Here is a 26,293-nt window from a genome sequence, read left to right as displayed (position 1 = left end):
AGCGAGGCTGATAGATTGCCTGAAGTAGCTTTGAGTAAAACCACATCCAAACAACCCCAGTAAGAGGACGCCCATCAGAAAGCAAAGGGGTTTGTATTCTTATGTCCAGTCTTTTGATTTCATTACACAGATAGAGTGGTTGGGGTGGTAAACCCGTTTCTGGAATACCAAACCTTTATTGTTACAGTCAGTGACCAGCATAAAAAAGCAAAATAACAACACATAATCCAGATGTGCAATTTAGGGGAAAGTAAAGTAAAGTAAAGGAGAATAGAATAATCACCTGTTCTTCCTTAAGTAACCTCTCCTTGTCACATGATCTCTGTCACATGATATCAACAGCTGGCTGCACTGAGCTATGATGAACTCTTCCACTGCTCAGACATGTGTGGGAAGGAGGGGGGTATCTTGTGTGGTGTTAAGAGCACAACACAGATCTGGAGGCAAGTGCCAGAAGAGCCAAAATACTGCTTGCTCCTTTGTGGAAAGGGGCTTCAGAAAATATATTTTCATTGCAGAATTCTGCTTTTATTACAGGAAGATTTATATATGCACAAAAGGATGCCACACTGCACGTTGCCAGGCCAGCTGTGCCTGAGGGCAGTTCAACAGATGAAGCATCATGATAAAGTTGATTTCTGACTTGGCATGCAAATGCTTATTTAGGCGGATCAGTGGGAACAGGGTACACCAGAGCTTCCCAAACTCTTCATGCTGGTGACACACATTTTAGACCTGCATCATTTTGTGGCACAGTGATTCAGTTTTGCTAGCAAACTGGAGGTTAAACGAAACCCTTTGCAGCCCCTGGAGGAGCGTGGGGGGTGTTTGTGTGACACACTTACACACTGCTGCCGACACCCAGTTTGGAAAGCTCTGGGGTACACCTTTGAATACATAAGAAGGGCTCTGCTGGAGCAGACCAATTGCCCACATTGTCAAGCATCCTGTAGCCCACAGCAGCCAACCAGATGCCCCTCAGGAGCCCACAAGCAGGGCGTGAAAGGCAATAGTCCTGTCATGCTGTTAATCCCCAGCAACTGGCACCGACGAAGGCATATTGTCTCAGAAATCTGGTGGATGCATATAGCCATAATGATTTGTAGCCATTGGTGGCTTTTTGCCCACATGAAATTGTCTGATCCCCTTTTAAAAAGCATCTTTTGCCTGCCCTGACTCTCTAATAACTGACTATAATGCACTCTCCCCATTAGTGCAGATGAAAGGTCCCACTTCCATCCATCAGATGCATATTCTCAAACAGCAGCAACTTCTTATGTGGATCCCAGTGTATCACTAATCAAGAGGCATGACTGTCTTTGGAAAAGGAAAAATGGGAGAGGGAAGCTGCTAGTTGCCAAAGCTTCTTTATTCCATAAATTAAACGTTAGGGAGAACAGCAGTTCAATGGTAGATCATGTGTTTTGCATGCTGATGATCCTCAATTTAATTCCTGGCATCTGCAGTTTAAAGGATCTAGCAGCAGCTGCTGGGAAATACCTCTGCCTGAGACCCTGGCAAACACAGCCGGCCCTACCATTAGGCAAAGAGAGATTATCACCTCAGGCAGCAAATGACAGGGAGGAGGAGACAGAAGCAGCCCTAAGCTGTTGCTTCTAAGCCCCCAGGTATTTCCCTATTGCCACATGGCCTGGCTTGCCCTACCCCAGGCTGGCCTGCTGCCTCAGGTGCAGCAAAAGGATGCTCTACTGTCAAAAGTGTACAGTGCAGTCATCTTATGTTTGTGGAATGAGGAGATGCCACCTTTATATCCTTTGCCTCAGGCAACAAAATGTGTTGGGCTGGCCCTGCTGGAGAACCACTGCCAATCAAAGCATACAGTTCTGGGTTAGATGGAGAAATAATCTGGTACCAGTGTGCCATGTCTTGCCCCGTAAGCAAGGCAGAATGTTTCTTAAACTGTCAAGCTTGCTTACTGGGATCTGGGAGGCTCTTACGAGGCTCTTTTGGAGCCCAGTAAGCAAGGCAGAGAGCTTAAAGGCTCTTTCCGTGCTGGGAAAACCCTGCACAAAAGACCTTTTAATCTCTCCACCTTCCATGCATTTAATGTATGCGATTTCAACTGGCCAGTTCTCAGCTGCATAAAAGTTGAAACTGCACGTGTTAAACGTGTGTACATTGTGAGTTATCTGTACTCTTTGGTCGTACTGCTAAGAGATATTTAGCAGACGTGGCTTGAGGTGTTCCTGGCTGGAAGCATCAAGTTAATGGCATTAACTTTAGGAATCTCTTTTTCTACAGAATCCCAGCTTGGAGACATGAAACCACAGGCTTGGGGGGGCGACCCCAAGATGGCATCCAGACTGATAGATGTACACCCCAAATCCTGTAACAAAGCAACCGTTTTTCAGGGGCAACAGTTGCACGAAGCCACACAAAAGCAAAAGTTTGCTTGGCTGAATTAGTGTAATGACATTGCCCCTGCGGAAGACAATAGCTCAAAACTAAAAGTGGACTGGATTATAGGATCAATAACTTGCAGCGCCCAGTGGCTCCCTCCCTGCCCCTCACACACTCCCCGTCCTTCCTGATCCAGAGACAGTCACACACAACAAAAGGAACGACAATCCTTTGCCATGGCCCCAGAGATGGCATACAGATGTGCTTTGATGGATGAGAGTCTTTCTTCTGCACCGTTTAGGAGTGATGAGGATTAGCCATAGGGACACCATGTTCCAGCTGAAAGATGTAACTCAAGAACCACAGTGCATGGGATTTACAGAATCAATACCTGATCATGACCAGATGCTTCTTGTATCTTTTGTGTCAGTAGACTCTACTGCTAAGAATCCTCTTTTTCTTCTATTTCTGGATCAGGACCATGATATATTAGACTGCAGTTCTACACACACATATCTGGAAGTAAGCCCCATTGAACTCAGGTGGGCTTACCTCTGAAGATTTTTTATTTTATTTTATTTATTATCATCATTATTATTATTCCTTTCACTTTTATACTGCTTTATATTTTACGAAAAAGTCTCTGAGTGGTTTACAACACATTAAAACATCAAATAAATCAACCCAGAACAAACATTACTGAACAAAGTCAAATATAAGGTATACATTCAAAGCAACATAATTGACGGGAAACTAAAATATTACCAAAATAAAATATTACAAAGGAGGGCAACTAAAGTATGCACGTTTAACACAGCAAAATCATCAACAACAAAAATATCTTAAAGATTTCAAAAGAAATCATGACCAAAAGAAGTCAAACAGAAAATGCACATTTAAAACAGCATAATTAGCAAGAGAATAAAATATTATCATAGGCATATAACGTATCTGCTGCCAATCCTGCCAGTGGTGGTTCATGGCAGGCAACAGCTGTGGAAGCTCAGGCTCGATGACCTGGGTCTGCACTAAGAGACAGTCAAGCTGCTCTCTGACCTTTTCAGCAGCCTGAGCTTTTGTAGGTGGAGTCAGTCTTGGCCCCGCCCACCCAGGCCAGGGAGCTTATTAATGTTTATTTTTAAAAAGTTGCTATCCATTCCTGCCCTTTAAGATACTCTGAATGCAGAATGATAAACTAAGGTATGCTGCCCAAGTACATCTGTTCTTAACATCACATCTGCAGCGACTAGATGTTCTAGGATTGAAGAAAGGGACGAAGTTAAAAACTGGATCATTTGGGCTGTATTTTTTTTTTTTTGTAAAATCTAACATTGTATTCATTTATTACAACTATGTACAACCATGAAGCCAATTGCAAATCAAATCGTGGTTACAGCAATGCATAACTTTTCCCATAAGACACAGGGTTGTGTTTTGAGAGGCAATTATGATTTGCAAACAAGGAGATCTTTTTCTCAGCTGAGCTGTAGAGTACTCTTTTAGAAAATAAAGAGAAAGTAAACCATCCTGTTGGGGGTGGGGGGGACCAGGCATAGGTCTGTGGATTCTGCACAGTTGTATTAAGACTGGGTGTTTGTGAAGTACTGTAAGGTTTGAGACCTGTTTGAGCTTTGAGGGAGGTCACTTGGATGCATGGAAACTATTGATATTCTGTAATTAAATTATTTCTGTTTCCTCTGACAGGGACAAACGCTAAACATGGACTGCGCTGCAAGGCATGCAAGCTGAGCATTCACCACAGATGTGCAGAGAGCATTGGACAGCAACGCTGCATGGGCAAACTAGTAAGGCAGTAATTGTGTGTGTGTGTGTGTGTGTGTGGCAGTAATTGGATCAAACACAGCCACAAAACAGACTGGGCAAGAGATATGGCCCAGCAGGTCCCACCTAATGTCTTGGCTGAATTGAAGAAACACACAGTACTTAGAAAAAGATAATCTAGCAAGAAAGTTATTCTAGGCACAGATTCAAAAATCATACTCTGAACATGCCAACTCTAAGAAATATAGACTCTTACAGGCTCAGTTAAACAAGAGTTGTTGCTTTTCAGACAGGGCTACAGCAGGGATGGCTTCGGGACTGGTTGGGCATTTGCCAAGGCCCATATTTCTACAGAGGGCTCACTGCTTATCCTATAGTCTCCAATTGCCCCCAAAATGCCAGGACCCATGCTGAAAACCCTTAAGCCCTCATAGCTTCTCACTTTGTCCTGCAGAGTTCCAGATTCCCAAATGCAAGCCTTTCCTACCAACGGCCAAAAAGAAACAAAAAACCCTTAAATCTTTCTCCACCTTTTCATTCATTGCTCCTTCCATCTCTTGGCCAGGGAAAGAGCAAAGCAGCAACCTACTTTGGGTTCTCGTTTGCACACTCTTGCAAAGCTGCTCAGCAACATCGCGCACACGGGGGTGGTCTGCTCTGTGTCCAACCCTCTTAGGTCCCTGCCCAATTTCTTTGCATTGCTCCCTTGCCTTCCATTGCCAGTTTCATTTGGGAACCTGAAGTGTCACTGAGCCACCACCCACCTCTGTGTGTAGCGAGCATCTTCTTTGGCTTCTGCTTTGAGAGAGAGAGATCTGATCCTGCAGCTTGGCTCTCTCTGTGGCTTAAAATGAACCAGACCAGATTCCTAGAGAGGAAAGGGGTTTGAGGAGATAGGGAGGGGTCCTCCAGAGCAAAAAACGCCTCCCTTCAAAACCCCTTCCTGCCTGGCTACTCCTGTGGATGGGGGGAAAGGCATTTATCTCTCCCATGAGCTAAATTGATGGTGCCTTCTGAAATCCCATTTTGTCTCCCCATTTTGTGCATTTGGGTGCAGCTGATCCATCCAGGATTCACCACACCACAGAGTGGTTTTTGCTGGCAGAAAAGAAACACCTACTGCTTATACAAGGGATCTGCTTTGCATAATTAGTACCTAGTTAGTCAGATCTAATTTATTTGCTTTATAGCCTTCAGACACCAAGTGAAACATTTTTATACACTAGGCTTTTAAATCTTCTAACTCTGGCTGGTCTTTTTTTATTAGCTGCCTTGTATTTTTGGGTTATAAATGATGTTTTATTGGCACGATTGAGCATAGAAGCTTGCCCCCACCCCACCCCCACAAAAGAGGACATCTACCAGGAAGGGGAAGCCTTCAAAATATTTCCAATTAAAAATGAAACATACGTCTCCCCTCGGTATGAATGCTAAAGTACAAAAATTAATTTATATATTCTTATGATCTAGATCCCATGCAGATCCAGCAACAGGAAGGAACTTACTCTGTTCAGTTTCAGCTTTGCAGTAAAAAGTAAAGTTGCCCCAGTAAAGCAGGAATAGGGAACATGTCACCTGCCAGGTGCTGTTTAACTCCCAACTCCCATCATCGCGATTGACTCTGTTGGTTGGGACTGATGGGAATTTTGAGTCCAACAACCGTGGGAGGGCCATAGGCTCCCGACTTCTGCATAAAGAATTAGCAGATATACCATATCACTGTAGCTTCTTTGTATGCCTGCTGAACCTAGCAACCCCACTGAACTGAATGGGTCGTGATTGCCTTATATTCTCTCTCTCTCTCTCTCTCTCTCTCTCTCTCTCTCATTTGCTTACTCTCTAGCCCAAAGGTTTTCGCCGTTACTACAGCTCTCCACTACTCATTCATGAGCAGTTTGGCTGCATCAAAGAAGTAATGCCTATTGGTAAGTTCAGATAAGAGTCTTGTTTCGTTATTGGCCCCCGCCACCCAATTCTGCAAGTTGTAGCGTTCATTGATATCGCAAAGGCTTCTGTGCCCTTTTGCGAGTGATGCTTAGTCACAAGCAAGACTTTGACTCAGTTCCTGCATGGGGGCCCAGGTAATTCCCTCTTGGAGAACAAAAACTTCACAAGGGTAGCACTAGCAAACATCATTTCATTCCACAGAGCAAGAGTGGGGAATAATCATTTTCAGTCTCTTCAAGACAACCTTCATTGAAGGCCACATGCCAATGGTGGCTGGGGCCAAGGGCCAAAGCAGGCAGAGCAACAAATGTAAGTTTCACCTTTCTGCAGTAGGCTAGTTTCTACAGACACTCCTCTCTAACTTCCACCCAGAGGCATTACCAGAGTTCACAGGTACATTCCAACCAGGCAAAAACACACAGGGTGCAAAGCAGAGCCAGTGAGAGAAGAAGAAGAAGAAGAGTTTGGATTTGATATCCCGCTTTATCACTACCCGAAGGAGTCTCAAAGCGGCTAACATTCTCCTTTCCCTTCCTCCCCCACAACAAACACTCTGTGAGGTGAGTGGGGCTGAGAGACTTCAGAGAAGTGTGACTAGCCCAAGGTCACCCAGCAGCCGCATGTGGAGGAGCGGAGACGCGAACCCGGTTCCCCAGATTACGAGTCTACCGCTCTTAACCACTACACCACACTGGCTCTCATGAGAGGCATTTAGGGAGAGGAGGCATGGCCTGGGAGAGTTCTGATACAGAGTCCTGGAGCGTTATATTTGGTTCTGACCTTCCCCATCCCTGATGCAGAAGTTGCAAGGCTCAGAATAAAGAAAGTGACTGGCAAATAAACTTAATCAAATTACTGAGTAAGAAGCTCTAAGGCGTGGATTTCAAATGAATGCAGAGGTCACTAGCCAAGGGGAGGTCTCAGGTGACAAATCTGGGGTGGCATTCCAAGTAAGAAACAGACCCATGGATGGCGCACAAAAAATTAGTAGCGTTTCTGTTTTCTGCAAGTCACATTGAAATGAGTAAGAGTTTACCAAGTGCACTAGCACTGTGAGCTTACCAGTGAATTTGGGCCCATATTGATCGGTGGGAGCAGTTAGCATTTAGATTTTTCCATCGCAGGCACCAGAATGTCTTGGGCCATCCTTGAATGAACTGAAAGTCAAAGATGAGTAGCAAGATATGGGTTGCCCACATCTTGACAAAATTAAAAGTACCGTATTTTCTGGCGTATAAGACAACCCCCAACTTTTCCAGTTAAAATATAGAGTTTGAGATATACTCAACCGCAGATTCTCCACCTGGCGTATAAGATGACCTCCGACTTTTGAGAAGATTTTCTTGGATTAAAAAATAGTCTTATACACCAGAATATACAGTAGTCACTGCACAAGCCTGGACCCCCCCCCCAAGTCATCCAGTGAATGCCCATTTGGACATTAGCATCCCTGGTTCTATACTGACATTCTGAACCCTTACAACACATTATGGGTTTGTTGTTGTTTCTTATTGTTTATTCGATCCGTTGTGAGCTACTTTAAGCACAGTTTTGCAGAAAACTGGCATACAAATCAACAGGTGGCGCTGATAATGATCACATTGGCGCTCTTTCCAGATGTTTGGCAGAGACCAGGTTCCCGGACTGGACCGACCGCTGAACATCTGTTTTGGTCCACGGCCCAGGTGGATAAGTTAGTTTCCATCTTGAAAGGATAAGCGATATTTTTCAAGGAGGAAGAGGAAAACTTGTAACGTCCTATCTTTTCTCCCTGCTTATCTGTGTTTCAATTCTTTTGCAGCTTGTGGCAATAAGGTTGACCCTGTCTATGAAACACTTCGCTTTGGAACTTCCTTAGCCCAGAAAATGAAGAAAGGCAGTTCTGGGAGCAGCTCAGATTCACCAAAAAGGAACTCAGTAAGTGTGCTGTTTTGGGTTGTTGCCAATTTTTTCCATATTATATCCACCTACTTTCCCCAGAAAGGACTTGGGTGCCTGGTTATGTGCCACTTCTTATCATTAGTTACTCAAACGTCTTCTGCAGGCACCTGATTTCTTTGGGAATGATATATAGGCTACTGCTTCACTGCCTGTACCTTGGTTGGTAATTTAAAATTCTCTAATAAAAAAAACATGATCTGAGCATCCCCATTCATAATCACCCTGCCTGACACAGTGCTGATGGTGGTTTTTCAAACAGTGACACCCATAGTAGGCAAAAAAGAAGACAAACCCTTGCCCCAATTTTAAAATACTGGAAAAGATGGACAGCAGAAGAAAGGTACAGGCATTGATAGTAAATAACAGCAAGACAGCAAAACAAAATAAAAAAATAAAAAAATTTCCTTCCAGTAGCACCTTAGAGACCAACTAAGTTTGTTCTTGGTATGAGCTTTTGTGTGCATGCACACTTCTTCAGATACACTGAAACAGAAGTCACTGCCATCAGAAACACCACACTAGTGGGCTTTGACGCAAATTCCATAGAATAAAAATCCATCCTCAATAGAATCTGGCTGGCATAGCCAGCAGAACGAAACAAAAAGACAGTCTTTAAATGAGTCTGTAAGAGAGAGAGAAACAGAAAATGAACAGATGGGAAATCCCATTTTATGGGTTTGATTTAGAACACTGATAGAAAAACAAGGCCAGAACTATTTTTGATAATTATGGGGAAGCCAACAGTTTCAAAACACTTGAAATGCTTACTTCTGCAAAATGGATTCACTGTGCGCTGCACAGGTAGGATTTTGAATGATCATCAGCATTTCTATTTTTTAAAAACCGAAAAACAGAAGCTTGGACCTACTATAGGATCATGATGCTGTACACAGTGCTGGGGTCATGCAAAGCAGATGACTGCTTTAAAAATATTATTTCAGCAAACCTACCACAGAGCCTAGGGCTTGCCGATCAGAAGGCTGGCGGTTGTGAAACGGAATGCCTCATTGTAAATTATCAGAAGGCGAAGATTCTCGCTTTTGTGGAAAAACCAAAGCTTAGAAGCTGGGAACTCCATGGTCACAAATTAGAACAAGTTTCGAACTATAAGTATCTAGGAGTCGCGGTCCAGGCCTCAGGAACCAATAACATTCATATTAATTCCACCTGGAGTGCTGGGGAAAGATCTGCTAACTGTATCCTCAAATTCTTTAGAACTCAATCGGGGGTTTTTGTCCCTTATATAAATGCCAAAATGTTGGCACAGCTCCTTTATGGATCCTTTTTGGGCCCGCTGTCCTCTTCTTTCACTCCCCTTGAGAGAGTTCAATCTAAATTTCTCAGAGCCCTCTTACAAGTCCCCAGATGCATTTCAAATGCATGGGTTAGATTAGAAACAGGGATGATGAGAGTTGAGGCTCATATTAGCTTAACATCAATCTATAAGTGGTTGACACTGAAATTGCTCCCCCAAGGTATAGCTCCACTGATTCTTTGTGATCGGTTCCAGTCTGGCTGGCAGATAGCGGTCCTGAACTCTCTGCAGAAATTGGGTCTTGCTCCTCAAGCCATCTTAAATTTGGGATTGGATCAAGCAAGATCCGTGGTCAGGCAAAGAATTATGGACATAGAGAGACAACGGGACTGCTTGAGGTCCCCTGATTACATAATTGCAGAACACGAGAGATATGTTGCTGTCCCGGCAGCATACCTCCATTTCCTTGTATCCAGAAATGCAAGAAGGGCCTTTACTCCCACCAGAAGCTCAGCTCTGCCCTCGCCGGTTCTGGAAGGATCTTTTGGAAAAGTCCCGTGTGCCCAGAGACTTTGCACCTGCCCATTAGGGGAAATAGGAAGCCCTGAACACTTATTTTTTAATGTCCTTTTTACGAAGAGGCACGTAGAGATACCATCGACCCCCATCTGGTGAGGCTTGCTGACCTTCCGGACGAGCCAAAACTCAATTTTCTCCTCTTAGGCAAAAATCACCAGAGAACCTGGATGGTCGCCAGATTTTGCGCACAGATTTGTAGGCACAGAATACCCCCCGGAAAACTGCCATAGCCGGCCTCCTGGGTGTCCCAGGGTCAATCTGCATGTTAGTCTAATCTTAGGTCTTTTCATGTACATGCAACTATTTCAACTTTAATCTGTAAGTTGTTATTGTATACTGTTTTAAATGTCTATTTTACTTTTGTGAAAGTAGTTATGCTTCTTGAAATGGCCCTATTATAAACCCTCACAACTTATGAATGTTGTATTTCCCCAAAGCAAATGCTAGCTTTGTTCAAACGTTGTGAACTTTCCTCTTCATTTGTTTAGCTTGTCCACAGACCAGAATCTCCACAAATGTAATTGTTTCTTGTCAGATCAGTAAAGCTTTCTGTTAAGTAATAAATGATTACTCAAGCATGCAAAACATGAACATATTGCCAGCTTGCCTTGAAATTTTGATCAGATGGGGAGTGGGTGTAAGTACAGAATGCAATACGTCGTGGGATTTACTCCTTGGCAAGTCAGGCTGTCAAGTAGTGGATTACGCATAAGTGTGTAGTACTTAAAACCACAGTCTTATTTGGAAGAAAACACATGTACTTCAGATGACTGGAGTGTGGGATTTCAGGATCCATGAAGGTATAGAGCAGGCATGGCCAAACTTGGCCCTCCAGATGTTTTGGGACTACAACTCCCATCACCCCTAGCTAACAGGACCAGTGGTCAGGGATGATGGGAATTGTAGTCCCAAAACATCTGGAGGGCCATGCCTGAAACAGAGGGACCTTTTAAGCCACCACTTGTTATTTTAAATCACTGTGATAAGACACACATTGATGGTGGCAATTTTAATTTCTATGCTACCTTTCCACTTAGATGTGTCCAAAGCTGCCTACAACACAACAGTGATGCAAGATCAAGACAACGTATCATCATTGCAATAAACATTTCTGGCACCGATCCATTTCAAAACACAATATAGCAATCCAAGCAATGATTTCAATTCAGTAATATTAACAGTGATATCCAACACCTTCCTAACAGCGCTAGCCTTTGGGTCCCTGGAGCTGTTCCTAAGGCCTGTCAGTTCACTCAGTCACAATGGAGAGGTTTCTTACAAGTAAACAGACATGGGATAGAACTGTTCAACATCTAATGTGTATGCATCTATGAACCTCTACCTCTGTCCAGAAGCCAGTTCCCGATAATTTGTCAAGTTCTGATGTGACCACCAAAAAGAACCTAGAAGGCAGGCAAGGGGGTGGAGCTATGCAAATGGAGTGATGTGCAGATGAGCAGGTGGACTTGATTCTCAACAGACTCAGTCAGTGCAATCTAGACTCCAGAGAACACCTTTTAGATTCCAGAGCATATCCTGTTAGGGAAAGGATGGAAATAAGGGACATGGTTGCAGTAGTGCAAAACCTGTCTGCTTCCCTAGGCACCAGATGGCTCAGGCCCCAATGTGCAAATAGGAGAGAGAGAGAGAGACTGTACTCTCCAGACATCTTGCAGGATCTCCCTTCATGTGCGCTTCCTGTCATAAATACATTTTGTTGCATAATAATTTATATTGTGCTCCTTGCTAGTTGTTGCTGAGATGATGGAATTATAATCCACTGCATATGTAAACTCCAAAAAAAATCACATGTCCTTTCCCCTTAACTCCATTTTCCTCTCCTGTGTAAATAAGAGAGTCCTGTTTGAATTAGATTCAGCATCTAGGTCTACAGCGCATCTCAAATGTCCTGCTATTCTCCCATCAAATATTTGAACTCTGCCTCTCAATAACATTTTGTCATCATTGTTGACACTTCGCCCTATTCCTTCCACACCCACCACCAAGCTGTTGCCGTGTGCTTCAATCTCTTGTGCGTCTATTTCTCGTTTTTGCTCATTTTCACGCTTTCAAACCCCTTCTCCTCCTTTCTTACAGACATCAGATTTGGCAGAGGTTCCCGAGGAAGGTGATAGTCCTGGAAGCGTATTGGACATAAACAGGAAACGCAGCAATAGTGGTATGTGCAAAGCTCAGATGTTCAGTGGCCCCAAACAATCTTCAAACCAAGGAAAAATAATTATAATCCCCACTAAATGTTTTCAGGTCCCTGTTTGTCATTCACCTGTTCTACCTTTAAAAGAAACTGTTGCCTGTGGGATCTACCTGACTTGGCCTTGCATGAGTAACTTGTTGACAGATCTGATTGTGTGTGTCCCAACAAACATCAGCGGGACATTAACCATTCCTTTGAACAGCATTGGATTTCTTTACAGTCAGAAGCTCGGCACGTAAATTATACACCAGGTACTATATAAAATGTTCCTCTTGGAATATTTACTAAATTGCCCATGCTGTCTGCACAAACCTTTTGTCATGTTCCTGAAGTTCCCATGTCCCCAAGGCTTCTGGCATGCAGGTTTGTGAAAAGGAATATACTTCAGCGCCAATGTTCTGGTTCAATGTTCTGGGCTTATTAACCATACTTACTTTTCCTCCACGCTTTCCAGGCACTTAAAAGCTCTGTGTCAAAGTGCTCTCTCTGTGTGTGTGCAGCTTTCCCTGTGAAAACCCGCTCTTTAAAGTTGAACTGGAGCAAACAATCTGCGGAAAACCCGAACTGCCATTCATTGCACTTCAGCTTTAAAAAGCAGGTTTTTGCGGGGAAACCTCTGGAGGAAAAAACAAGTGCTCTGACATGGAGCTTTAAAGTGCAGAGCTGCGGCTGGAAAGAGCAGGGAAAAAGGTAAGTGCAGATAAGCCCAGTACAAGGGCATATCCTATGTCATACCTGTATATCTTAGGTGATCTTGGGATTTGGTTTACATCAAGCAGTCACCCGTGCTGTCTGGTGCACCCGTCTTCACCCACTGCATTTAATACTTCTATAGACTGCACAGTTTGAGCGTGAGTGTAGACACATGTCGACTCCTATGCAAACATGAAATCCAGTCCACAAATGACAAGTAGGGCTAGGGACAGAATGGGCGTTCCGTGGCAGGTCTCTTAGGAAAATTGGTCCATCTAGTTGAGCGTATTCTACACTGACTTTTCTCAACCGGTCCTGGAGACAACAGGAATGGAACTAGGGACCATCAAGGCAGATGCTCCAACACTGAGCCACAGTCCTTCCCTTGTTTCTTATGTCTAACATTTTTGAAGGAGACATCATGTGGCCTGATGGGGTTCAGTATTCAGTGCAGGGGAAGGTAGCCTACAAATGCTGATTTCTGGTCTTTTTGGCTACTTGAAAAAATACCATCTTCCTTAGCTCAAAGCAATACTGTAGTGGATCCGATACTAAAATAAATTTAGTTTGTGTAATTTTCGAGATCCTCTTGCACGTATGCATCATTTCCATTTTGTTTGGTTTTTTTAAAAAAATCTCCTAGCAAGAGTTGTTACATGAGCCAGCTACTGGGGGGTATTCAATAATGAAGGTGTCCATGGCCACAGAAAAGCTGTATTTGCTGCCACAGGTGGTAAGAAGTCATCCGGCATTACAAAGAGCTAATGGAAACATTTCACACTAGAGACACAGTATGCAACTGCCTTTGATTATGGAACTGTTCTTTGAGATGACAAGTTGATGCTATTAATAGTGTGGGTGCTATTCATAGATGCTATTAATAGCTGCTGCAGTACTCTGCATATAAAACCCCAAAGCAGGGTTTAGCAATACCAAGGATTCACCATTGGTGGAGATGTAGAGTAGAGAGGGCTAAAGAGCAACGTGATGACAACTGACGTTCACATGTGGATGTGGACAATTCCACATACCCATTAAAGGCTTACAGAAATGCCAATAGGAGCACATCAGAGTCAACTGCTTTGCTACTTCATTTGCAGAAGGTGCTACGCATTATGAGCGAAGTTTCAAAATGACAAAACGAAAGCAGAAAGATAATAGCATTGGAATAAAAGAAACACGTGAAACAAATGGCTGGCTTGTTTGGCAGCTAGGATTTCGGTCCTAATATTTGCTGTCCCCTTAATTACAGTGTTCACATACTCAGTAAATGGTACCACGGACTTTGGAGATGAACCGAAGAAAATAAACTCCATGCTACAGGTGATTTTTTTAAAGTGACAATAAAGCTGCAATTCTGTACCTACTTTCCTGGGAGTAAGCCCCATGGGATTCAATGGGACCTACATTTAAGTAGGCATATATATAGGACTGTGCTGTAACAAAGCCGAAATTAAATTTCACATTCCTATGAAGGTGGTTTTTACGTATAGGGCAGTTTGGGATCACATAGTAGCAAAGTGGCTCCTATGAGTGTCTATGAATGAGGCCTTATTTATGTCCATGACAAAGTGATTCAACAGATTCTAAAGCATGGAGCCCACTGCCAAAATCCAGAAATCTGACGGCTTGTTAATTCTGTTTCAAAATTAGTCTAGAGACCGCCAAATAATAGATTTCCCGCATTTGGGTTCTCCACCTGGGAGCCGAGTTAAGATAAACACGGCAGTATATTTGGCTCGAACTTGACTATTACTCCCAATTGCTCCGTAAACAAAACCACCCTACCTCATCAAATCAGTACCTCATTTTCAGAGTGCATGTGGTTGAATTTGTCTACAGTTTTGTTCTATACAAAGCGCTACTGTTAAAGAACAGATTCCAATATATCCTCTTTTCTTTTTTTTCCCACGCCGAAGGGATCTCTCAATAAAGACGCAGTACAGACAAATGCCTATGTTGCCTTGTACAAATTTGTACCACAAGAGAACGAAGACTTGGAAATGAGGTGAAGTTATGGTAGACTTTTGTATTTTTATTAATGGGAATTGGGAAGGATGCAGATCTGACCTGCTGTGCAAATGTGTTCATGTAACAGCAGGGCCAAGCCAGCTCAAAGGCCACAATTCCTCGAGGGGAACTTTCCAGGTTGCACACACCAATAATGAGCTGAATGCCAAAGGAAAAAGTAGGTAGGGACAGAAGCAAAAGTGGACAGAGCGAGAGTAAGCTCATGCAGTAGGCTGTATTCCAGCCACGCTTTCTACAGACACGTCTCTCTCCATCTTCCAGACAAGGAAAGCAAGAGGTTTTATCAATGTTCAAGGACCCATTCCTGCCAGGAAAAGCACTTAAGGAGCGCCGGTGTGAGTTGTGGCCTTCAAGGAGGTTAGTGAAGGCTGAACTGAGAGGCTAGATGACAACCCTGTCTACCTCTGCAGCTATTCAGGCTCCATCCACCACAACATCCCCAGATAATTTATTCACAGCATGTAAAAATAGAACTTGCAGGACAATACATGACTGTGTGGCAAAAATGGATTGTCTAGATAAAAATAAAAGTTTTTTGTTTGTTTTTTAAAGAAGAAGAAGTCTATTCGGTGTAGTGACAGGGCATCATCTTGCTCCTTCTTCACCGAAAATGACAAGACAAATGAATCCAAGAGAGCCACATTTTGTGACAATGGTTTCATATACAAATGACCTAACGAAATGCAGAAGTAGATAAACAGTCCCCTTTAAAACTGCAGAAGACTTTCAGGAGGAGACGCTTAGGGACAGAGAAGCGGCAGGGGAGAGGATTGCTTCCCTCTTTCTCTAGCTTCCCCCAACAACTTTTCATTTTGGGGTTTTGTGTTCGGCCTCTGGCTGACTCATCCTGCCACTCTCACAATCCCCATTTCCTGTGCCCAAAGAACCATTTATCTGCCATCACAGATGCTTGGATGTAATGTAAATCCCAGCCCTAAGTTAGATAAAATCTTTGTCTTCAGAGCTAGAGTCATCAGGTGAATCACTCTGGCAACTACTCAGCATTAGATTTCAGAGTCACAGTTGCCACCACCCACCTTGTCCTGCCACTTCATCACCCCAACCATTGCAGCTGCCACCTCCTGACCAGCTGGAGAAGGAAAATTGGGGCTGAAGAACAAGTCTTGTGGTTGCCTAGTCACCCCCTACATGCTTCCACCTCCCTTCTTAAGTGCTCTCCCATCAAACAGGCCTCAGACCTCAGACTTTTACTCTTAGCTAGATATGAGCCGCAGGTAGCAGGAAATATGCCAGAGTTCCAGTTACAGGTTGGTCTCTAAGGTGCTACTAGAAAGAATTTTCGATTTTGTTTTGAATATGCCAGAGTGTTTTCCTGAATCAGGAAGGGGGAGCAGATGATGTTTAGCATTTCAAAAATCATGATATTGAGGCAGTTCCCATTGATGAAGGATTCCCCCCCCCCAAAAAAAGCAACCAGTAGTATGCATTTTGGCAATCATTTAGGAGAAAGAATTCATCTTTCTTTCCACTGAGGACACTGGCCCAGATAGTTGTTGTTGTTGTTGTTGTTGTTGTTGTTGTTGTTGTTGTGATTCTAGCATGAACAGTCCTCACCATCACATTTCAACATACAGTATATATATTAATTTCCAAGCCCCCAGCTGTGCTCCTCCCTGACTATAAACAGATTACATGGGGCATACATGATAAGAGTTTTCTCAACATTTCTGTAGCTGACATTTGATGGTGATGACTTTACGTCAAGAACAAGGCGCTAACCCAAAAACTAGACATGTATGAAGAATGGCGTTTTGGAATTGACACAGGATCATCTTTTATTTGTCTCTGCTGCTCTAAGTTTGGCTAAACCAACAGTCACATTGGAGCGACTTGGATTTTACTAAAGATTCCTCATGAGGTGCTTAGGAACTTTGCAATAGGGATGCACGTAGATGTGAAAACAAAAGGAAAAATTGAGATAATTGTTCACTGGATCTAGAGAGGGCATCAAAGGACTCAATGATTCCCGTCCTGCTAGAGTTAGCTTAAGCTGTAGGCAAGAGCTGGGGGACCTTTTTCAGCCTGAGGGGTTCTGGGTAACCTCCCACAGGCCAGTGGTGGACAGGACCAAAAGCAAAAGTAGGAAGAGGAGGTATGGTCTGGGGAGAGTTCTGAGCCCCAGACAGAGACACCTGGTGGGTCACATTTGGTGCCCAGGCCTGAGGTTCCCCATCCTTGCTATAGGGCCTGAGTTAATCATGACCAGCTTATTTCATTGGCTTCACAGTGGGAACTTCAGCTGGTTCATTTAGATCAGTAGGTTTGAATCCCAGAATGTGGATAAAATGGATAAAATCATCATTAAAGTCACTTTGGAAGACTGAAGAAATTGTGGAATTCATGGGTAACATTATACATGAACAAGCATAAACAGAATAACTTTCTATTTTTATTCAAATTATCCTTGGCCTGCTCTGCTTGAATAAGCTTTACAAAGCAGCTCACAATTCATCGCCATTTAAAACTCAATAAAGCCAGCTAATAGTAATGTAAATTAACACAGAAAATGTTGACATACTGTGCCTTTTAAAATGAAAATAAAGCTTTTCATGTTTGATGCAGGATTCCCCCCTCCCTTTGTATTTTGTTGGAAGCTGCCCAGAGTGGCTGGAGTAACCCAGTCAGAAGGGCAGGGTTTAAGAAATATATTTTGTTGTTATTGTTGTCGTTTGGGTTCTTAGTGTGTTTTGGTTTTATTATGTATTTTATGTTCTCGTTTTGTATTTTTCCTGTTGTGAAGCACCCTGGGATGTTTGAATGAAAAGCAGTAGACAAATTGAATGAATGGATGAATGAATGAATGAATGAATAAAATTCTGCTGAACTGAACTCATAACAAAATGCCCAACGTAATACACATTCATTTATCTAAACAATGTGTTCCTAATGCTTCTGCCTTCTGATTGTAGGCCAGGAGATAGGATCACACTTCTGGAGGACTCAAATGAAGACTGGTGGAAGGTACGATCGCAACTACCAAAGTAATGTGGAAAGAAAATGAACATTGCATGTGTGTGTTGGCACTAGTGCACATTACTTTGCTTCAGTGCGTTGGAGCAGCATTTTGTAGGCTTGAAAGGTGTGTGCTTAACTCTGACCTAAGGGAACACTTTTGTTCCTTGGTAGCCACTCAGTAGCTGATATAAAGTAGTACTTTACTGGCAGTGTGGACAGTTTCCCTGCACAGTGCACAAAGTCAAGAGAAGAAGAAAAAGAGTTTGGATTTGATATCCCACTTTTCACTACCCGAAGGAGTCTCAAAGCGGCTAACATTCTCCTTTCCCTTCCTCCCCCACAACAAACACTCTGTGAGGTGAGTGGGGCTGAGAGATTTCAGAGAAGTGTGACTAGCCCAAGGTCACCCAGCAGCTGCATGTGGAGGAGTGGAGACGCGAACCCGGTTCCCCAGATTACGAGTCTACCGCTCTTAACCACTACACCACACTGGCTCCCATAGAAAGGGCACATAATTGATTGATTGATTAATTAATTAATTAATTAATAATACCTATATTTATATGGGTATCTACTGAGAAGATCCACAAAAAGCAACTGTGCCCAAGTGAATTAGCATGAAAATAAGAAATGTTTGGGGGAGGGGATTCTGTCCTTGCTCAGGGTGCCATATTACCAAAATCTGGCCCTGTTATTGACATTCTAAGGAAGCCTTTGCAAGGCACAGCAGCAGCAAGGAAGGGGCATTGGTTGATGGGAGGGTGGAAGAAAAGCAGACTTGCCAGCAGTAACCCCAGAGGCACCTTGAACTGCAACCTCACGGCCCCACTTCCCAAGCATCAGCAGTGCCTTGTTGGCAAATTACTGCAACAATTTAAGGGCTCTTCCCTTCTTTCTCAATCTGGGGTGCTGATTCAGAGCAGTAGCTGAAACAGAAGGATGCAATCAACCCATCCGCCTATTTGGTGGGAGCATTACCATAATGTGAGAGACAGTGTGCTGCACCAGTTAGAGTCTCTGGATAAATTCAGATTCATCTCCCCACTAGGACTCATAGCTGACTGGGTGGCCTTGGACTGGTCACTGTCTCTCAGCTGTATCTGCCTCACAGGGTGGTTTTGAGGATAAAATGGGAGGAAGGAGAACTATGTACACTGCTTTGAATGCCATAAAAGGTAAAGGACCCCTGACAGTTAAGTCCAGTCGCAGACAACTCTGGCGTTGCAGCGCTCATCTCGCTTTACAGGCCGAGGGAGCTGGCGTTTGTCTGCAGACAGTTTTTTCCCGGGTCATGTGGCCAGCATGACTAAGCCACTTCTGGTGCAACAGAGCACCAAAACCAGAGCAGCACACGGAAACGCTGTTTACCTTCCCGCCGGAGTGGTACCTATTTACAGTATCTACTCACACTTTGTGACGAGCTTTTGAACTGCTAGGTTGGCAGGAGCCGGGACCGAACAACAGGAGCTCACCCCATCATGGGGATTCGAACCGCCGACCTTCTGATCGGCAAGCCCAAGAGGCTCAGTGCATTAGACCTTGGAGGCTAAAAATGTAATATATACAAAACAAAACGCAATGCAGCAGCCCACCCTTCACCATGGAGTCCCAGGGCAGTTATGTACCACTCAATACAATGTACTTTGTAAATATTAAATGGAAGGGACATTCTGATCTCATCCTTCACCCCCAAAAGCCCGTGCAAAATGAACCGGATGTCATAAGATATACAGTGTGGCCAAACCTCAGAATGGAGGTCATTTCACAGTCGGGGGGCCACTGCAGAAAGACCCTTTCACACCCTATCACCCCATGAACTTCATAGGATGGAAGAACTGCCAACAGGGCTCTCTCCATATCTATATAGGAGTAGTAACTCCTTCAGATATCTGGGCTGCATGTCATTTAGTGCTTTCTGCAACAGCATAAATAACTAGAATTTGGCTCAGAAGCAAACCAGCAACCGGTGTAAGTCTTTAAGATCAGGCCACGGCATTCTGCACCAGTAGCAGCAGCTTCCAAACCATCTTCAAGAGCATTAGGTAAAGGTAAAGGGGACCACTGACCATTAGGTCCCGTCATGTCCGACTCTGGGGTTGCGGTGCTCATGTTGCGTTAATGGCCGAGGGAGCCGGCGTACAGCTTCCGAGTTATGTGGCCAACATGACTAAGCTGCTTCTGGCGAACCAGAGCAGCGCACTTAAACACCATTTACCTTCCCACCAAAGCGGTACCTATTTATCTACTTGCACTTTGACGTGCTTTCGAACTGCTAGGTGGGCAGGAGCTGGGACCGAGCAACAGGAGCTCACCCCATTGCGAGGATTCGAACCGCCAACCTTCTGATCAGCATAACTCTTCTTCTGTCATTTCACCTTCTTCGCAGGGGAAAATAGAAGACCGAGTTGGCTTTTTCCCAGCAAATTTTGTTCAAAGAGTACAACAAGATGAACATGTCTTCAGGTGTATCAGAACGTTTATTGGATGCAAGGAGCAGGGGCAGATAACCCTGAAAGAGAATCAAGTGAGTAAACCTGGAATTCCTTCCTGTGCATTAAAACGTTGTGATCACACCTCTACTTTTCTCATGCAATTAGCTCCACCAAATCCCATGGTCCATACTTCCAAGAGAATGTATTATGATTGGAGATTCAAGATTGTGGTGCCTAGCATACATACCTATGAAATAAATAGGCAAGTTCACACAGCCATGTGTGAAGTTTACAGCACCCATGATAAATTGCGAAATGGATGTCGCAGATTAGGCACCACAAGGGGAGCACTGTTACTGGACACAAAACTTTCCACTAGAGACACTTGTGTGATCTGTGATAGTCAATTATTTACTTGCATGTGCAAATCAGCTATTCGTTCCAAGGAAGTGGGCTTACACTGAGTTGTAATTGAACTGGAAGTGACTACCATGGCAAATTATATGGACCTGGGGTTGTTGTTGTTTATTACTGTTGCTTCCTGCTTCCTACTAGCCCATGGCAGTCCAGCTTATGCCAGGCAGTTAAGTACCGTAGATTAATAGAAAGCTAGTCTATAATAGGACAAGAGTCGTTCACAGTCTCTGTTAATTAAAAGCAATGATTAAAAAGCCAGTCCATCTTGCTAGCAACTCCACTGCCTCTCAGTCACAGCAAGTAATTTTCCTTCCTTTTTTTTAATACCCATACAAAAAAAGCCAGTTAAGTCAAAATTATGCTATGCGTTGATGCTATTAATGGATTTTGGGGAGGCACTGAGTGAAATGACAAGTACTCTGCCACTACCGTGGGAAGAAGGAGCACACGGGACAGCAGGTCAGACCACTGGTCAATCTAGCCCTTTTGCGCAATCGGTTTTGGGAGGATACCAAAGTCCAGGGATTGCAGATGAACAAAAACAATGCAGAATACTGCTTTGCACCAAATCAAGCCTTTGGTCCATTTAGCTCAGCATCTACACTGACTGGTAGTAACCGTCCAGGCTTTCAAACAGAAGACTTCTCCAGCCACAACTGGAGATACTGGAAACTGGACCTGGGATGTTCTGTGTACAAAGCAGGCACTCTACCCCTGAAGATGAACTTGTGTGGTGTGCTCAGAATTTAGGGTTGCCATGTTTCAAAAAGTGAAAATCTGGACACAAAAATTGTTGAGCTTCTTTTGACAAAGTTGTTGTTTCTCTCTCTCTCTCTCTCTTTGCCAAAAAAATAATATATGAAGTTTTTGAGCTGTTTTAAAGGAAATTCACCAAAATCTATACCTCCGGCATGGGTTGCCATACGTCCGGATTATCCTAGACCAGTGGTGGCGAACCTATGGCACGCGTGCCAGACTTGGCACGCAGAGCCCTCACTGCTGGCACGCGCACCATCGGCCCATCCGTGCTGTTGTTGTTGTTTTTTCCCCAGGCTTGCGTCCGCTGTTGAAACCTTGAACTTTTTTTTTTTTTTGCTAGTCGCTGGAGATTGTGTTCGGCGATTGATCTGCTTTTCAATTTGCTGCGTCAGTAGTTGTTTCTGATTGGGCATAACAGTGTTCGTTTTTTTAACCCTTATTGTGCTGTGTGTGTGTGTGTTTTTGGTGCTTTGGCAGACGATGATGTCAGCGCTGCATGTTAATTCCAGCAAAGGTATTATTTGTCATTTATTTCTGTTCTCTCCCCCCCCAAAAAAAAAATCTCAGCAGCTTTGGGGCGCCCCCCCCCAAAGCAAAGCAACTTTTGTGCGATCCCCCCAAAAAAGCTCAAAAAGTTTGGGCACTTTGTGATAAATAAGTGGGTTTTGGTTTACAGTTTGGGCACTCGGTCTCTAAAGGTTCGCCACCACTGTCCTAGACATTTCGGCGATTTCCTCCCAGGCACCGTTTCCAACTGCCAAATCCCAGCTATGCCTGGGAAATTCTGAACATATGGCAACCCTATCAGAATTTGGCGCATTCATTTCATGGCAGAACGAAAATGTACTGCATAGTGCTGACCAGCTTGCATGGTAAGACCCTGTGCATGGGCGGATCATTGCCTGTGTCAGCTGCCGTTTCAAGGAGCCTCCACGTGGTGGGTCTCAGCTGGCTCACATATTTATGTGACAAACCTATCTGACCACGTTGCGCACATACGAATTTACAGTGTGGAGCTGCATTCTCTTTCTTTGATACAGACATTAGACGACAAAAATCACTGAACCAAACCAACTGCTAGGAACACTCATTTGAAGGTTTCATTTGCTCAGCCTGAGGTGGAGTTCCTTGATATTTTAAAATGGTCCTGAACATGACAAACAGGAATGTATCCTTTTCTCATTCTTACACAAACTCGCCAGCACATTAATGAGGGTTATATATGTATGGCAATACGTGCACATACAAACCATAAAATGCCCATTGCAGGAAATGAGGAAGTTTTTATGCACAATGTTATATCAACAGCAGCAATACAAAACATCATTCAGACAGGCAGAGATATTTTTAGTGCCCTCCTAATGCATGCTGGGTCGCTTTGCCCAGAAAGCAAAGCACTTTGTGTTTATATAGCTTTGTACCCTTCTGCTTTCAAGTAGATAATATAAACCCTTGTAACAAAGCTGGAGCCTGAGAGGGATGCAAAAGAGCATGGCTTGCTCGTCGACTTTAGGAGGGCCTAGGGGAGAAATTGCACAAAGAACTCCTTCAATATGTTGTTACAAGTGGGCGGTGCTCTAAGCTTCCTGAACACTGCAGCCACAAATAGGGACCAGTTCTGCACTAGATCCCCCTGATGTTGTGCTGGGAGTTAAATACATGACAGATGTGGGAAGAAAGGAACTGCTGAGCCCAAGGCATGGGAAGATCCAGGGAGGTGGTGCAGAGAAAATAATAATAATAATAATAATATTTATTATTTGTACCCCGCCCATCTGGCTGGATTTCCCCAGCCACTCTGGGCGGCTTCCAACAGAAACCAAATACAACAATATCAAACATTAAAAACTTCCCTAAAAAGGGCTGCCTTCAGGTTTTTTCTGAATGTCAGGTAGTTGTTTATTTCCCTGACCTGTGATGGGAGGGCGTTCCACAGGGCGGGCGCCACTACCGAGAAGGCCCTCTGCCTGGTTCCCTGTAGTTTTGCTTCTCGCAGTGAGGGAACAGACAGAAGGCCCTCGGCGCTGGATCTCAGTGTCCGGGCTGAATGATGGGGGTGGAGACGCTCCTTCAGGTATACAGGACCGAGGCCGTTTAGGGCTTTAAAGGTCAGCACCAACACTTTGAATTGTGCTCGGAAACGTACTGGGAGCCAATGCAGATCTCTCAGGACCGGTGTTATGTGGTCTCGGCGATGGGGGGGGTTCTTTTAGACTGAGGCCCACAGGCCCATGGTAGATGAGGCCAGAGACGAAACTGAGCAGAGCAACTGGTGTGGCTTACCACTTCACAGCAGGCAACATTCCAGCCAAGCAAAAGCCAGAGGTTTCATCATACCCAGGAAATCAGACAAGGAGACCTTTGAAGATTGCAAGAGATTTCAGGCTATCTCATTAGGCCTGTTTTGGATTCAGGTGCCCCTGCCCCCACATACACACACAATGCAAGGAGCCTCATGAAACTTGCTTTTGTCTGATCTCTACTTAAGGCACACACCAGTGTTAGAATGGATGGGAGGAAGGAGAAAATCTTACGTTATGTTCATGAGGCTGAATTGGAAAGCACACGTTACAAATTTCGCCTGATGGACAGCTGATTACTAAAGTGGTATGATGCAGGCCCCATTGCTTCTTGTGTGGGTGGGCATCCCATTGTTGTGGGCTTTGAAATCTGGTGGTCCGTTTCAGCTCAGACCTTACAGCCACGAAGCATCACCTATACCTATTTGGGTTCCTGAACAGAAGTGGTTATTGAGTGTGGGGTGTTTAAACTTTTCTCTCCATTCTTTGTCTACAGATCTGTATTACTTCAGAAAAGGAACACGGCGGCTTTATCAAAGTATGCAGTGGAAAGAAAAAGGGCTTCGTCCCTGTAGATGCCCTAGAAAACATCTGAGTTTTCCCTGTTCAACCACTGCAATTGTGATGCTTTGTTGGCGAGACCTGCCTGCCTCATCTTGCACTGTGTAACCCTCAACGAAGCAGTCTTGCAGATGACCAAGGAAATCATATGACAACCACAATGATCAGTTGATATCAGACATTTAAGCAACAAGAGATGGTTGGTCAACAACAATCAGGAATGGAGCCAGACAAGAGTGGCATGAGGCTTAGGAAAGGAATAGCTTGTTTACTTTTTAAAATAAGTGAAAAGTTAAACTGGATAATTTTTTTGAGCAAGGCTGCTAACTATTACACTCATGGGAACAGACAACTAAACTTAGATCTGCACCCTGTTCATGTGTCTTAAGAAAACTGTTTGGGACTTCTTTCTCATTTGAAGTGTGATTGAATGAGTAAGGGTTCAGACCTTTTCCATGTATTACTACAGCTTGAAGTATATAGTGTGAGTCTGGTCCTAAAATGTTGTCCATGGTTTTAGAGAATCGGCACAATGTTTGTTTCTGACTTTTTTCACTTGGGATGAACTGTGGAGCTGTTGGTTTAGGAAACAGTCTGTGGTCTGGACTTCTCTGTGATTTTTTATATATGTTGCTGTGGCGATCTTATACGTCCTTTGGGTTTCTTGTATACAAGCAAAGATTTTAGCACATGTTGGATGTAAATGTTTAAACAGCTGATGAACAAGCACTATTTCCCCAAAGCAGGCCTAGTCCAAAATAGTCTTTTCCTTTTCCTTCTGTAGGAAAACTGGGTTGCAGAATTTTTCTATTTTTCTGATATTGTTTGAGCATATTTTTAATATATGTGTGTATATAGCATGTTCCTGTTTATATGGTTAACCAATTTCATTTCACAACAGGGGAAAATACGATTCTAGCTGACAAAAAACACTGAGTGGAATAAAAACATACTGAGGTAATACATTTGTGAACAAATGCAACCAAATTCAAAAGACCAAAGGTGTTAGCAATTCACCTTGAAGCACATGCCAGAAACAATCCAACATAAAGTTAGGCGCATTTTAGCTTATTGACTTACAAGACTTAAGCACGCCTAGTTTTGGAATCTGGCCACAGATGGGAACTGCAACTATAAAACCAGAATTTCCCCCACTGTTTCAAATTGTGGTTCAACGAGCAATCTAGTCAGAAGCTCTGTCTGCATCAAGGAATCATCCTTGAGGCTGCGCAGAATTTATGGGCCTGTGCAGAATTTACAAGGTACACAACAATTCAGAGACTTAAGTAACAAGCAATGTATTGTTGTCCAACGTTTACTGTTTTAAGAGTTCCAAGCCCCTCTCGTTCTTCTTTTTATAAATCAACTATCTAGAAATTCCCCTTTGAACAAGTTTTACCAGCATGTTTAAAACGTGCACACAATCTCAAAGGCAATATAAACATCAGGGAAGGAAAAGAAGGGGGTGAGAGTTATACTTGTAAAGGATGAAAGGGTTGCAGACAGCTCCACAGAAAATCATGTTCCCCCCTTAAAACACTTCAGCTCTTTGGCTGAAGAACAGGGTTGGCTAACCTGAGGCCCAGGAGATATTGCTGGACTGCAGCTCCCATGATCTCTGACCACCAACTCTGCTGGCTGGAGCTGATGGGAGTTGGAGTCCAAGAACATCTGGCAGTTAGCCACAGGTTAGCCACCCCTGCTGAAGAAAAACAACAATTCCACAGTTGTACACTTTTGAAAACTGCTTAGCTGGCAGCTCTTAAGCAAGAAGCACGTGGCCGTATTCCAGTACCTCTAAGTACATCTGTTCAACCTTCACCTATTGCCTTGCACTCCAATCTGTGGCTGAATCCCAGTGTGTATTTGCTACCAGAGATGGTGCAGCTGGGAAGTTCATGCCCACTTTTTGTACTTAGCAAAGGGCTCCTGTGTCTAGCATATACTCAACTCTTTGGATTTTGAACCTGCATCCCGATCCTGCAGTTACATTTGCCGACATGGAAATGCTGAATGTGTGCATGGCTCATCCGTACAACAGGAG

The 26,293-nt window shown here is 43.8% G+C and overlaps 1 protein-coding gene across 1 annotated transcript in view; it reads left to right on the top strand.

Annotated features, from left to right (window-relative positions):
• STAC (SH3 and cysteine rich domain) overlaps nucleotides 1-25,650 on the top strand; it is a 72,585-nt gene extending 46,935 nt beyond the window's left edge. Inside the window, exons 3-11 of the mRNA XM_033165700.1 lie at nucleotides 4,066-4,166; nucleotides 5,987-6,068; nucleotides 7,892-8,007; nucleotides 11,963-12,044; nucleotides 14,026-14,096; nucleotides 14,693-14,781; nucleotides 17,735-17,786; nucleotides 20,167-20,304; nucleotides 24,185-25,650. Of these exons, the coding sequence (XP_033021591.1) occupies nucleotides 4,066-4,166; nucleotides 5,987-6,068; nucleotides 7,892-8,007; nucleotides 11,963-12,044; nucleotides 14,026-14,096; nucleotides 14,693-14,781; nucleotides 17,735-17,786; nucleotides 20,167-20,304; nucleotides 24,185-24,283 (830 nt within the window). The 3' untranslated portion in view covers nucleotides 24,284-25,650. The remainder of the gene's footprint in view (nucleotides 1-4,065; nucleotides 4,167-5,986; nucleotides 6,069-7,891; nucleotides 8,008-11,962; nucleotides 12,045-14,025; nucleotides 14,097-14,692; nucleotides 14,782-17,734; nucleotides 17,787-20,166; nucleotides 20,305-24,184) is intronic.
• The last annotated feature ends 643 nt before the right edge of the window (nucleotides 25,651-26,293 follow it).

This window comes from Lacerta agilis, chromosome 12, assembly GCF_009819535.1.
Source record: "Lacerta agilis isolate rLacAgi1 chromosome 12, rLacAgi1.pri, whole genome shotgun sequence".
Lineage (NCBI taxonomy): Eukaryota > Metazoa > Chordata > Lepidosauria > Squamata > Lacertidae > Lacerta > Lacerta agilis.
The sequence above is the reverse complement of the archived record's forward strand: the minus strand, read 5'-3'. Positions and strand labels throughout refer to the sequence as shown.